Source organism: Bicyclus anynana, chromosome 21 (genome assembly GCF_947172395.1).
Source record: "Bicyclus anynana chromosome 21, ilBicAnyn1.1, whole genome shotgun sequence".
In the NCBI taxonomy this organism is placed as follows: Eukaryota; Metazoa; Arthropoda; class Insecta; order Lepidoptera; family Nymphalidae; genus Bicyclus; species Bicyclus anynana.
Window position 1 is genome coordinate 4,942,844 of NC_069103.1, and position 15,666 is coordinate 4,958,509.

Below are 15,666 nucleotides of genomic sequence, written 5' to 3' on the forward strand. Positions count from 1 at the left end.
ATTTTTCATTGTTTAACCATTGATTCAAAGATACACTTTTTAATAGGTACTAATGAAATAAAATACTGTTAATCTTTATCTACTAAGTATTTATTTGTCTGTACAATGCTGCTTAAATACATTTACTTATTCTAAAGTCATTATAACTTAAATAATATATCTACATCAAAGCAGTCATTAAAGGAATTTAACACTTCTATGTAACAGATTGCAAATAACTTTAGAAACTCATCTTTTATCTCTGAATATCAAAGACGAAAATCGGTGATGGTAACTAATTATTTATATTATATTAGTGATAATATATGTATATAAATATATATGTTATTATATGCATATATTATGACAATATATATTAATAATATACGATATTAGTCTATCCTGTAACAAAGTAAACTCCTCGGACATTGTAACTATCATGTTCAGAGCGGATTTGAAGTTTGTCATTAAGTATACCTATGCTTATAAAAAAAAACACCAAAATAGCTTCTTTCATATTACAGATTCATGGTAGTCGAAATAAATAAAAATGTATTCTCTTAAATATTATAAAAATAATATAGATACAACTTTATGATTAACATTTTAACTCTCTCAAAGAAAGAACATTTTACAGACATTTTTATCTGATAGATGTTTTAAATATACAAATATTTATTATCAAATACAACACACTATAGTATAATCCAAATATATGTTATATAAATGTCAAAGTATATGTAATGTCATATAATACATATACTTTGACATTTTTAGTTTTAAAACCTAGATCATTTAAATATTAAATTCACAAAAATAATATTTTATTTATTAACTCTTCAAACGGTCAAATAAAGTACTCTTATAATGCTTATTGGGATCTTCAGTCTTCATTTTCTTTATAAGTCTTGGAGTGTTTACATTGGTATCAGCCTTTCGTTTAGTTACCTGTAATCATAAATTTAATGTTATAAATGGTAAAAAAAAATATTATTTTACTACCATGATCAAACAGCTATTATAAATGACCCACTGCAGTAAGTACTGGGCATCTCTCCTTATCGTTGAAGGAATTTTGGGTTAAAACCCACCAAGCTGCTCCATTGTGGCCAGTGGGTTAGCAGCCTTGGGTGAAAATGTTTGACTTTGTAATTGTCGGTATCAGATTTTAATAATATTGATTGGATAGGCGTTTTAAACCACATACAACTTCTTAACTCTATGCTATTCTTGAGAGTTTATATTTATAAAATATTTTTTTTATCCCAGTACTCAATGAAGAAAAAAAAAACACTGTCGACCAATAGCTGCAGAGTTGCAATATCGCTCCATTTGAAAAGCATGAAATAGAGAGATGTTTTCATGTCATTCTTTCATTTTGATATATCGTGGTGCATCTTAGACCTATAGGGCGAGGCTAAATTTCTATTTATAATTATTGAAAATATTAACGAAACGAACGTGGCCAGTCTGGCCGGTTCTCTTCGACTGCGCGTTAGCAGCGATCTGTTGTAATTTTGCTGAAAGATATAATAATACCTTTACCTTTGGCTTCTCCTCCTGCTGCGACAGAGTAGTGAACACGAAGTTGCGCCTGTTGGTGGTGATCACTTTGGGCGCGTCGTCGTCTGTGGCCAGTGGAGTGGCGAGCGCGGCCAGTCTGGCCGGTTCTCTTCGACTGCGCGTTAGCAGCGATCTGTTGTAATTTTGCTGAAAGATATAATAATACCTTTACCTTTGGCTTCTCCTCCTGCTGCGACAGAGTAGTGAACACGAAGTTGCGCCTGTTGGTGGTGATCACTTTGGGCGCGTCGTCGTCTGTGGCCAGTGGAGTGGCGAGCGCGGCCAGTCTGGCCAGCGCTCCTCGACCGCGCGTTAGCAGTGAACCGTGGTAGTTTTGCTGAAATAAATAATAATAAGTGTTTTTTTTTTAATTTTCAAAACTAAATCCACGTGAAATTTTGGTTTCACTATACAATTTCAAAAGTAAATTCAGTTTTTCTATGTTCATTCACATCACCGTCCTTAAAACCCATATTCGGCTCACTGTTGAGCACGAGTCTCCTCTCATGACAACGGTTAGACTAACAGTCCACCATGCTGGCACAATGTGGATTGGCAGACTTCACATACGCAGAGAATTAAGAGAATTCTCAGGTATGCAGGTTTACTCACAATGTTTTTCCTTTACCGTTGGAGACACGTAATATATTTAATTGACGCTGGGCTATGACGGCTCAATAAAATTAAAAAAAAAAAACAACATTTTACCTGAAATATGGTGAATGATTTCTTGGGACTGGGTATATCTTTAGTGGGTTTCTTCTCTGGCACTGTTTTATTGTCTTTTTCAGTTTTCTCGCCTTTAGACTCCGATAGTAACGTTGACATAGTCTTAGAGCACAGATTCGCTTTAATTATTGCCGTCCGATTTATACTCGTGTCAACATCTGCATCATCTTTTTCTTGCTGCAAAAGAATTAATAAAATATTATTAACTTTAATTATTATTTATGTCATATTTTCGTCTAACATTCCTCGGTGCTTGAAGACGAAAGTCTTCGAACAGTGAGTGTTGCCAGTGATGACCTACGGATCCGAGACTTGGTTGCTTACTACGGGCCTTATTAAAAGGTTCAGAGTCACTCAGCGGGCGATGGAGCGAGCTATGCTTGGAGTTTCTTTGCGTGATGGAATCAGGAATGAGCAGATCCGCAGACGAACCAACGTCACTGACATAGCTCAGCGGGTCGCGCAGCTGAAGTGGCTATGAACGACAATAAGTGACCTCATTTATTTTCTACACTTTTGTGTCGTACTATAATATCTACTTACCAATTGCCGTAAAAACATTTCCCTCTCGTGACGCTGTTTTCTCCACTGTTCCTCTGACTCAAACTCCTCCTCTTGCGTATCCTTGAATTCATCTGGATTTGTGCCCAATTCTTCATCTCCATCTGTAAATAGATTTGAATGATTTTTATCACACTCACATTAATATTATAGACGAAAGTTAGTGTATGTGTAATTGTGTTAGTGTGTGTTTTGTCCTCCTTTACACTACGGCTACTAAACCGATTTGGCTGAAATTTGGAATGGAAATAAATTTAACTCTGGATTAACACAGGCTACTTTTCATCCCGGAATAAATCAAGGTTCCAAACATAATTTCCACAAGTTTTAGTATAAAACTAGCCTGCGACTATGTGAGCTTGAAAATCGATGTAAACTTTCAACCCCTATTTCACCCCCTTCTATTTATATTTTCGCATGGTATATGTATACTAAATAGTCCACTAATTATTTTCCAAAAATCTAGATATGAATGATTAATATTTAAACAACTTCAACCCGTTTTTAACCCTTAAAGCTATACACTTTAAAAAAAACTTGAAACACATTATATTTAGTATTTTTCTGGTAGTACGATATTAAAATTATTAGATACTAACGCCCCCGACTCTGTTCGCGTGAAATGTGTTTTTTTACAAATCCCGCAGGACCCATTGTTTTTTTTTTCGAAATAAAAGCCTATGTTCTGCTCCAAGGTCCAATTTATCTCTATACCAAATTTCATCCAAACCGGTTTAGTGGTTTAGAATAAAGTTACAGACAGACAGACAGACTTACTTGGGCATTTATAATATTAAGTATGGATGGTTTACCCGCATTCCTCCATCTGAATTTCCGTTGTCTATGACCATCACCAAGATCTCCATCCTCAAACAGCAGTTCTTGTATCATACGCACTTCTCGTTTATCCTGGTCCAATACCTCGCGCCTAAAAAAAAATAAGATCACAATCAGAAAAAAAATATAGTGTAAACTCTATACAACAACACTAAAGAGACTGTACATTTTATAGCGTTATAGAGAGTGTTCGTTATATTAAAAGAACTAGCGGACGCCTGCGACTTCGTCCGCATGAAACTCGATGTAAACTTTCAACTACCCCTATCCTACCCCTACTCCTAACCATAGCTGGGCACCGTTAATCAAATAGTTAACTTCGTTAATCGTTAATCCGCTACAAAAAAAGTTAGCTTCGTTAAACGTTAAATCGTTACATTTCGAAAGAATTAACGCAAGTTAACGTTAATCGTTAATCCGTTAATATGACTGTGTAAATTTATATTTATAAATCGTTGCGTGAGATTGCCATTGGAAAAATGAGGATGAGCACTGGGGAAAAGTGTCATAATTTGTTTTTTGATGATTGATATCTATAATTTTAACATTATTATACAAATTTGTTGATTGCTTTGGAAATATAAATAAATAACTTTTCAAAAAAGTCATTGTTTATGTATAGTGTTTAATATTTAAAATACAAATGAATCCAATCAAAAGTTTTTCGCGCCGAGCCGCGATTCCGTGCGGTAAATAGTAGGCATTGGATTAACGATTAACGGACTTCTACATATTAACGGAAGTTAACGTGTCCGTTAACATTTTTAAAGGTTAACTTAAAAGTTAATCCGTTAATCAAAATGTTAACTTCGTTAATTAACGATTAACGGATTAACGAGTTAATGCCCAGCTATGCTCCTAACCTACCCTATCCCTACCTACTCTAAACTCTTGTAACACATGCCGCATCCAGTAAGGTATAATCTTTGTTTTATTAAAACTAGTCAAGTATACTAAGTAAGAAGCCAGTTACAAACATGTAATTTAAAATCTACCCGCATTTTTTTTAGCAATTATTTATTTAGATTTTTTGTATGTAGGATTTAAGTCTAATTAGTATGTACATACGTGAATGTATGTAATTCTTTTGAGAAAATAAAGATCTTAAACCAGAAAGAAGAAAAATGTATGAGTAAAACTTTTTCGTCAATACACAGTGATTTTCTTTTACTAACCATGTGTACTATTTGAAAGTTTGTAAGCAACTAATAATATATGACCTATCTATGACCATGACTTCTACTTATTAATCATGGTCAACAACAGCTTACACGTGCAATAGCTAATTTGTAAGCAAAAGAACGAATCCCTACTAATATCATAAATGCAAAAGTAACTCTGTCTGTCTGTTACGCTTTCCCGCTTAAACCTCTCAACCGAACCTTAACCTCTCGAACGAAATTTGGCAAAGACAATCTTTAGACCCTGAGAAAGGACATAGGCTACCTTTTAATGCGAAAAAAAGGGATGAAGAGGTTGAAATAGAGGTTGAAAGTTTGTATGTTATTTCTTAATTTTAAAAGATAAAATCATGAAACTTTGTATTTAACTTGATAAGACATAATTAAACATTTGTTCTAGCTTTTTTGGAATTTCGACCTGTGAAGGGATGAAATAGGGGTTGAAAGTTTATATCGTTTTTCTTTTTTATAAATGTTTTATTTTATTGCATGTTGGCTACAGTCGAGTTTATTAGTTTATTACGGGCTAGAATAATAAAACGACAAAAGGAAGTTCACGGTACCGCGGTTTACACTAATTTTGGCAACAACTAACAAAATAAGGTATATATTTAAATTGTTGACGTTATAGAGAGTGAAGAAAGAAAGACGTTATGGAGTGGATCCATCCAGCCGAGCGGGGATCTACACCGAAGGATCCACATGCAACTGCCAACCAACCCATATTCGGCTCACTGTTGAGCACGAGTCTCTTCTCAGAATGAGAGGGGTTAGGCCTTAGCCCACCACACTGGCCCAATGCGGATTGGCAGATTTTACACACACACAGAGAATTAAGAAAATGCAAGTTTAAACTAGTGTAAATTATGTTTGGAACCTTGATTTATTCCGGGATGAAAAGTAGCCTGTGTTAATCCAGAGTTAAATCTATTTCCATTCCAGATTTCCGCCAAATCGGTTTAACAGTCGCAGTGTAAACTGCCATATGGCCAAGTGCAGAAACGGTCCAGAAAGAAGAAGAAGAAGGAAGAGGATGATGATGATGATAACTTACATATGAATCTGCCCAAGTTCCCGTTGCAACTGTCCCTGGTGGAAGGTGTCATCGTCCCCCTCTTCCCGCTCCATCCTGTCCAAGCCCCTCTCGTCTTCATCCCCGGAGCCCACCCACTCATCCTCAGAAGTCAACTCCGCTTCATCCTCGAAGAAACCACCTACACGCTTCTTCGTTGGTAGTTTTTGTTGCACTTCCACCTGAAGAATTATTCCAATTAAATAACTATGTGTTGCCATGACTGTTTTAAGTTCACTGTACTAAATAATAATATTACAATAAGTAATTATCCGAATTTTCACTATGATATTAATGATCTTATATAACTACTAGCGGACTCGCTCAAGCTTCGCTTTGACTTATTAATTTATTTATTTGCACTTCTTCCCTATCCCTACCTTACACTACCATACTCCTACCCCTACCCTACCCCTACCCTACCTCTACTCTACCCCTACCCTACCCTACCCTACAACTACCCTACCACTACCCTATCCCTATACTATAAACCTACCCTACCACTACCCTACCCTACCCCTACCCTATCCCTATACCATACCCCTACCCTACCACTACCCTATCCTAGGATTTAGGGGTTTGAAAAATAGATGTTGGCCGATTCTCAGACCTACTGAATATGCACAAAAAATTTCATCAAAATCGGTCGAGCCGTTTCGGAGGAGTTCAAGTTCGAACACCGCGACACGAGAATTTTATATATTAGATATTATGATTGGTTGCTCTATGACAGATCTTTGTAATAATGACAGTAAATGTGGTGTTGCCACACAGCGAGTTTATTAGTTCATTTTTTTTTAAACTTCTACTCTTTTATGTCGCACTATACATATAATAAGGATTTTAATTATAATATTGGCTGGTGGGAGGCTTCGGCCATGGCTAGTTACCACCCTACCGACAAAGACGTACCGCCAAGCGATTTAGCGTTCCGGTACGATGCCGTGTAGAAATCGAAAGGGGTGTGGATTTTCATCCTCCTCCGAACAATAAAAAAATAGTAAAGAATAAAAAAAAAATTAAGATAATAAGGGCCGCATTATTGTGGGTTTTATTAATTTCCAGTTGTCGGAATTGAACCTACGACCTCCAGAAGCATTAGATGCAGAAGTTAGGGTACTCACTGTGCCACTAGCTCCTCAAACTTTAATAACTGCCTTAATGATTCAATTCATAAAATAAAAGCTGCTGTTACCATATTTCGTAATAGCACCGTTTTATTTGATATGTAAATTTCAATTCCCAAAAAAAAAAAACATATAAAATCAAAAAAAAAACAGAATTGCACAGTTTTTCCATATAAAGAAACTGGTATAGACTAAAATATATAGAAAACTGTGCACTTCTGACAATATACCTACTTATATAAGACATAATAATATTCTAATTTGGTTAATTTTTTTCAAGTCTATCAAAAACGATCCATTGCATAGATTAAAAGATCCTAAACGTACAGACGGCGGGAAGCGACTAAGTTGGGATAATATATGCAGTGGCGTGCACTATAAACATGCATTAAAGTACTGCATACCCTAAGAGTTGTTTTCTTAATGGTTAGTAATGAAGATTTTTCCAATTTGGTTAATTTTATTACTAGTGCATACCCTGATCAACAACCTTATGCACGCCACTGAATATATGGTCAGAAAAATTTATGGTGTATGTACCTCATTCTCTTCAGAGTCATACTCTACAACTCTTTCTCTATCTTCATTAACTTCAGACTCGACATCGCTCTGATCTTCTGCTACTTCCTCTTCTTCTTCATCATCTAAAATGTGGAAATAAAAAAATTAAGAGTGTATTAAAAAATCGGTAATTATCTGCCTATCAAATATTTGTTCTTCAAAACTCTCAGTACAATGTTGTGTAGAAACCAAACCTATCAAGTTAGCCCGCTTTCATCTGAGATTGCATTATCACTTATCATCAGGTGAGATTACATTTAAGGGCTTACTTGTAAAGAATAAAAAAAACACACTTTTCAATCCAAAATCCCTAGGATTTTGAATTTTTGATTGGAAAAGTGTGTTTTTTTCAAGACTTTACCTCATTAGATAAGCCTATGCAGCTTAGGATATAAGGTATTGGGTCCAAATTGTTATATTGATGTAAAATATACAGTATTATGTCCAAGTACTTCTTATTAGTAGCCTGGAAAAGTTAGATAGGGATCTGATAGGGATTGTTACAAAGTTAAACAATTTTTCGACCTTAACTCAACCCATATTAGATCAGCATGGTGGGTCTAAGCTCCATATTCGCTCTTCTATAAAGAGGTAGGTCTGAGTTGGACCATTAAAATACGATGGTAGGTCTCGTTTGGAACCCTCGTAACTTTAATTTTAAGTTTTCGACTTTACCTACCACCATTAAATCGTGACATAACTTGACGTTCCAAAGTACTTGTAAACTAAGCCTAATTGAAATAAATGAATGTTGAATTTTCTAAATAATGATGAGTTCTTTACCTGATATTTGCAATGCCCTATCTTCTGCTTTTCTTTTCTTCAGCTTTCTCTTTTTCTTTTGAGACATCCCATCATTTGTTTCATCATCCGAATTAATTACTAATTTCTTCTTTACTAAATTGTACTCTTTATTTTTACTTTCAGATTGGGTATCATTAGCGAAATATTTATTTTTAGGTATTTCAAAATCAGGTCCATCTAATTCTTCAAGTATTGAATTCAGTATAGATTTTTCAACATTTTTCATATTTGATTGTTCTGTGTCATTATTCACAGTTTCTTTCTTTTCGGGGACCTCAGTATCTTTATCTTCAAGGATTTCAATATCTTTCTTTTCTTGGACTCCAATATCTTTGTCTGTTTGGTTTGTGTTGTGTGTTTGTTGTAATGTTTGATTAATATCACTGTTTTCAGCACACTGTGATACAAAAGGGTTATCATAGAACTTCCCAGTGCAAAGGACTGCAACATCAGCCAAATCTTGCGACTGAGAACTTTCACTAAATTTCAGAGAACTCTTCTCATGGTTATCAACTTGAGATACAAATGGGTTGTCATAAAATTTGCCAGTGCATAGTGCTATGACGTCATCACCTATTTCTTGCGTTTGTGAAAATTGTACATTTTGTGTTAGATTATCACCACATTCTCCGACTAGTAAGTTTAAGTCCTGAAAAGATTTTTTGTATGTATTTAGAAAATATATAGTTTTACATCTTTATTTTCTCAAAATAATTTCATAAGATTTGCTTATATGAGAAATGCAATTAACTTAACTAATATAATTATTTATGAGTGTACATCTAATTAGATTTCAATTATACATACAAATAATTAAATACATATATAGGATGATTGTATGTCTGTCTGTGGTATGGTCACTAGAACAACCACAACACAGGCTACTCTGTATGCTTACTTTGGGGTTAGATTGATGTGTGTGTTTTTCAGTATATTTATTTATTATGATTCATTAAAATACGATGCGATCCTGACAACTATAGAATCTCTTGAGATTGGAACAACTGTTTGGAAGCATAATATAAAAATAGTTACGAAAATAATATGAGAATACATATTTAATGATTTGCCCGCATGATTTTAAGTTGCTCTCTCTGCAAAGAATATTTAAATGAAATCAATCAATAAATAAAATTGAAGTGCTTGTGTGTGAATTTCAAAATAACTGTGTTTTACCAAGTGTTTAAAATAACTACTTACAAAGTACCAAAACACAAACAAGCTTTAATAAACATTTGTCTGTCTGTTAGTCTATCTGTTTAAAGGTTATTAATATATAGGCTACTTTTCGTGAAAAACTGAATTCGCGGGTGTCCAATAATTTTAAATATACTTACATCATTTATGATCTGTGTTCTACAAATAGGCGTTTTCTCTGGAGATTTAAGATTCACTGTTTGATTATTTACTAGTGAATCTAATATTGAAAACGTCTGTGTACCCAAATCAGCACTGACATTGTCATTGCTATTTTTGTTCAATGCAACTACAATTGCATTTGGTTTATCCGATTCTTGAGAAGTAAATAAGTCATCTGATGACTTAATCTCTTGAGCTAACTGTAGTTCGTCATCTATAAGACAAAAAATTATATCATATTTTACAAACATTTAGTACATATTTAAATATTTTTTACCTTTTACTTACCTTGACTATCTTTGATAACATCGCTGTCGACACATTTCTTTGAAGTTTCCATAATACCTACATTTACTGTTATGTTATTTACTTCAACATTTTCGATCACTTTATCTCCACCAACAGATTCATCATCAGAATCTTCAAAGGCTTTCAATATTCTTCCTTTCTTAGGTTTGTTTTCAACTTCCTGTTCGGATTCTGATGAACTGTCACTTGTGTCATTATCATCATCATCTTCCAAATCCGCTTCATCGCCATCATCCTCTTCAGCATGATTACTTTCAACTTTATCTTCATCATCATCACCAGGAACTTCTGTATCACATTCCGATTCTTCGGCTTCATCATCTACCATAGGGTTCCGCTTTTTAGGTTTATCTTCTAATATTACATCATTCTCCATTGGTTCTTCTTCACCTTCAGAACTTTCATTGTCAATTTTACTATCATCCAATTTCTCATCAATGTCTTTTAACTTTGCTTCAAGTTTTTCAATATCGTCATCTGAGAAATGGCCATTAATCTCTGATTTTAGTCGCTTCTCTTCTTCAAGACGTTTTTCCCATTCTATGGATCTTTGTTCAGCTATTTGCTCTTCTAATTCTTGTTTGAGTTTAAGATGCTGGAGTCCTGGTTTGAACCTTTGAAAAAATGGACATAATAACACAGATATAATATACCAATTATTATTAATATTATAAAAGTGAAACATGAGAATTTTGATAATTATTTCCTCTACTTAAGGAAATTTTAATACTATCGGTTTAAAACTGTCGAAAACAAATACGTTATTACTAATTACACATACAACTGCACCATAGCGAAATATACTTACTTTTTCTCTCTATCTTTTTCCATGTCTTCTAATGATTTCAATTTAGCAAAATATGTGAATCTTTCTTTTAAAAGATCAACACCACTTAGTTGTTTTGGAGCTAGAGGATCAGTGTTATCTAAGTCTATAACCATCCCAGGGGCTCCAGTTAATTTTGGTTTAGAGAAAATATCATCATTTTGACCAAGTGTTGTTTTTAGGACTCCATCTGAAAAAAAATTAAATGCTTTTGTAAGATCCATGTATAATGCCGATACTATTTGTTTATTGTCCATAGCTTTCATAACTTTCTGAAGAAGATTAAAAATAGTTTATACTTTTTTCTTCCTGAAAACAAACTGTACTTCTGATAACTTATTCTAGATAATAATAAAGATTATTATATAAAATTTTCTCAGTTATCTTTGAAAAAATAGGTATTAAAGCTATTTTTTCAAAATATCATGATTTTTTTAAAAATGGTTTGAGGGAAGAAGGATATCTTTAATTTTTGAGGGAAGACACCTTTTTCAAAACAAAAATGAATTAGGTATGATAGCACAGGGGAAATTATTGTTGCAGTGTTCATCGCAAGTCTCTTTCTATTTAATGGTCCAATTCAAGGCCAGGAGACCTCGTTATTCATATAGTAAAGTAGAAATTAAAATAAGATACAATGTGTATAAACGTAATTATAAATGTTCATGAATTATTTATCATACCAGAAGATATTTTCGTGTTTTTTATAAGTTCGTCAATTTCATCATAATTAAAATCATTATCTAAAAACTCGTCGTCATTGATTAGTTGAAATTCTGTCGATTGTTTGTCTGTAGAAGTACTGGGAACATCAAAGTTATTTGATTTATTTTCTTTATGATCATTCTCTTGGATTTCTATTATATCCTTTTCTGAATCAAAATGTAGTTTAATATTTTGACTTTCTTCTTCTGTATTTTGTTCAAATGTATTAATTGATTGAACCTCAGATGTTTTAACTGATTGACCCTCATAGATTTCTTCTAATGTAATATCTTTTACTTGTGCTTCATGAGGAGAAATATTATTAACATCAGTTTCATTCTGTTCCATGTCAATATCCATTTTCTCATGTTCAATTACACTTTCTGTTTCCATCGAACAGGCTGTTTGCTTTTCACAATTGGAAGCTTCTACAGCATTAGTTTCAATACAACTTGCTTCATTATTGAAATTAGTACTATCCGATTCCTCAACATTTTCAGACATAACAATGTTTTCTTGAGCAATAACCTCAGTGTTTGTTTCATTATTAGGAATTGCTCTGAGTGCATCATTTTCCATGTTTGGTGTCTCTGAATTTGATTCTATTACCACATTTGTTGTTGTGTTTGTTGAGTCACTATTTCCAATACTTGTTTCATCCTCATGACAATTATCTTCTTGTTCTTCATCAGTATCACTTTTGCATAACTCAATAACTTCCTTCTGTCTTTGCTCCAATAATAATCTAAAATATTGGCAAATAAATGATAAGTCAGCAAAGATCAGGCATAAAATAAATAATTATTCAAATGATGCAACTATAAAATTAATTAACTTCTGATTAAAATAATGTTTGTCTAATGGGAGAAGTTAGTCTTGGCGAGTTACCAACCTACCGGCATAGACATACCACCAAGTGATTTAGCATTCTGGTATGATGTTGTGTAGAAACCGAAAGGGGTGTGGATTTTTATTGTCTTCCGAACAAGTTAGCCCACTTCCATCTTAGGTTGCATAATCCTTACTTAAAGAATAAAAAAAAGTTATTTCAAATAGTAACAAATCAAGTTGCATGGCCAAGGCCAGGCAGGCAGGCAGGCAAGGCAGGTATATAAATGTTTTTAACAGGCTTATGTCAAATTTAAGTTCTTAAGGGAAATCTGATTTAATAGGGCTGTAAGAATATTTTTAGTATAGTGGAGTATAACTCAAATAATTAAATAATTGTATGACTTACACATATTGTTTTAACTGTTCATTATTCATCTTAATAGGCAGAGTTTTTCCATCCGCTGCAACTGCTGGCTTTCTTCTATTCATAATATCCTTCAGAGACAAAGCTTTTGGTCTGTGATATGGCAATGAAACTTGCTTCTCTCGCAACATCCTATTTGATTCACTTTTTATTTTGTGCATATTTTCCTGTGCTTGTTTTGCTGACATCTGGAATTTAAGAAATTAAAACACAATTGATGTATTTTTGAGGAAATTACAGATGTAAAAACATACAATCAACCTTAAATTAAAATAATTAAAAGTAAGACTTAAAGATATTTTTGATGAAAAATTTGATGCCCATCACGCAGGCAGCTTTGCGGTGCTGAATTATATTGAAATTTGTTGTGAGAGAAAGCTACCAGGGTTGCCTGTTACTTCCCAAAGGGGTTTGCTTATCTCCTTGTGGGGAGTGTGGGTGTTTCTGCCCCATAGATCTAACGTCTAGACACCAAATAGGATGAATTCATATTAAAATAAAGATAGGTTAAAGATGTTCTCATGTATAACTTACTCGAATTGGCTTTGGTGATGTAGGCTTTGTACTTCTCGGTTTGGATGGTCTTGATTTATGTTTTTGCAAAGTTTCACTGTTGGTTTCCTCATCAGAGCTGTCTGGATCACAAATAGATTTCATTGTTTGCATAGACTTCTTTATTTTCTGTAATGTAAAATAATATTGCTTGCTTCATACTGTTGCTATAAACTCAGCTTTTAAAATAGCAGCAACACAGTCTATTTTAACTTATAATGTGTACACTACTACATGCACAGTTAATAATTGATTCATTTGTTTTTCTATTCTCTGAGAAAAACCAATGAATGCCAACAACGGAAAATCCTATATTATATGTTTGACCCAGAATCCAAAGCAACCTCAGGACATGTCAACTTCTCCTGAGGATGCTCCGGTTTCAGAGTGAAACATACTCAGATTTTCTATTGGATCTTGGTAACCTTGATGTACCATTGGTTGGACGGAATTTGTCAGCTAGTTTTTACGGAAAATAGCAAAATAAATCAATTACACAAATACCCTATTCATAATGAACTTCTACTTTGGTTGGGTGACACACACAGAATAGTAATCGGACTCCAACTCAGCATCCATGTCATACCTACGTTGTGTAACAAATCAACACAACTTGTTACAATTAAGGTCAGCTCTGACATTTCTTGCTATTTCAGCATACAAACTATATCATAGTCAATTCAGCATTTATGTAAGTTTTACCTAAATAATATTGCCACATTTTGAGAATGCAAGTTACTGAGAAATCAATATATACTACTACCTATACTAGTAATTTTCGAATAATGAAATTGTCAAAACAAAACCATATTTAGTTATGGTTTGGTGTTTGCTGGTAATACAACAAATTTCTATCAAGTTTATTTACTACTAGCATGAAATATTTCCATTGTTACCTTTATAATAATGTTTGGGACAAACCTACATTATGATAACAAACCTGTTTTATGTTGAGGCATGATATTTCTTCATCTGAATCTTCATTACTCCAAATATCAGACTTTGGAAATTCATTCTTGTTATAAGTATCTATATCTTGTGAACTTTTGTTATGTGAAACTAATCCTTTAAATTTGTCTTTCAGTTTCTTCAATTTGTGTTCTGTTCTGACTGACTTTTTCTGGTTTCTTATATCCTCTTCACTTTCCGATGTATCAATGAGTTTAATACGAGATTTATTGCCGTTACTAACTGATTTCTTATCATTTTCTTCAGTGTCTCCAGATTTTTTTGGTGAAATAATGTTATCTTCTGTCTTATTTTCCTTTTCCAAATCAGTATCACTGTCAGAGAATTTTGTGATTCTCTTTCTTTTAGTAGTTGGTAGTGCTTCATCATCACTGTTAACGGGTTCTTCAGAGTCTGAACTTTCTTCCTCGTGGCTATCTTTCAAGATACCCTGAGTTTCTGATGACAACGAAGGCACTAAAACTTCACCGTCATCCGTCATCGTAGAACGCTGTTTATTCAATATCTTGTGATGAAATGCGAGATAAATACTTTACAGGAGTTTAGTTTGAAGGTTCATAACTATATAACAATTATCATGTTTATCACAATCACATGAATACTATAAATTTCACTGTCGCTACGCTGAGTGAGTTTCTGTTTGGTTGCAATTGCAACTTGCATTGCAGTTCATTCCTCCTTTTCGGTTTCGCGCCTTTCGTTTGACAATGACATAATATTTATTACATGACACTGACATTTGACAATCCGCTGTCACCTTAAACAGATAATTAATAGTTGTGGTTTATGGGTTTTAGGTAGCCTCTGAGAAAACTACAAACGCTACCATACTTTTGCTGAATCGCTTAGACCATTAATACTTGCCTCGCTAATCGTTACCCCTCTGGCAAAGACAAAAATCTATGATCTAATGCGTCTATAAAAACTGTTGCTACAGAATCGATGTCCCTCCCTAAAAATGCCAGTTTGTGTAGTTAAATGGCATAAAAAACGGCCAAAAACTTGTAATTTAGTAAAGATAGAGTAACGTTTCATTTGAAAGTATTAAACCTTAATTTTATAAAATTTTTAATAAAAACAATTTATAAAAAGAATCGATTCTTTTGACGAAACAGCCAAACATCGATCAGTAATCGAATATTCTATGTATTTAATCTGTGGATAGTCTAAGCAATGTCACAGTAAATATATATACAAGCAGTAGTTTGACTTCATACTAGAGGTCGAAACGCGAGCTATACCTACGCACCTCAGCCTTGTTTAAATCTACCAATTAA

General features: G+C 33.6%; 1 protein-coding gene across 1 annotated transcript in view; it reads right to left on the reverse strand.

Moving 5' to 3' along the window:
- Positions 1-15,062, reverse strand: part of LOC112047492 (claspin) — a 43,076-nt gene extending 28,014 nt beyond the window's left edge. Inside the window, exons 1-15 of the mRNA XM_024084622.2 lie at positions 14,361-15,062; positions 13,403-13,549; positions 12,851-13,056; positions 11,592-12,358; positions 10,891-11,098; positions 10,062-10,696; positions 9,752-9,987; positions 8,394-9,063; positions 7,590-7,693; positions 5,905-6,104; positions 3,645-3,760; positions 2,815-2,936; positions 2,251-2,448; positions 1,715-1,879; positions 853-927 (exon numbers count right to left, since the gene is read on the reverse strand). Of these exons, the coding sequence (XP_023940390.1) occupies positions 853-927; positions 1,715-1,879; positions 2,251-2,448; positions 2,815-2,936; positions 3,645-3,760; positions 5,905-6,104; positions 7,590-7,693; positions 8,394-9,063; positions 9,752-9,987; positions 10,062-10,696; positions 10,891-11,098; positions 11,592-12,358; positions 12,851-13,056; positions 13,403-13,549; positions 14,361-14,870 (4,359 nt within the window). The 5' untranslated portion in view covers positions 14,871-15,062. The remainder of the gene's footprint in view (positions 1-852; positions 928-1,714; positions 1,880-2,250; positions 2,449-2,814; positions 2,937-3,644; positions 3,761-5,904; positions 6,105-7,589; positions 7,694-8,393; positions 9,064-9,751; positions 9,988-10,061; positions 10,697-10,890; positions 11,099-11,591; positions 12,359-12,850; positions 13,057-13,402; positions 13,550-14,360) is intronic.
- Positions 15,063-15,666: the final 604 nt, after the last annotated feature.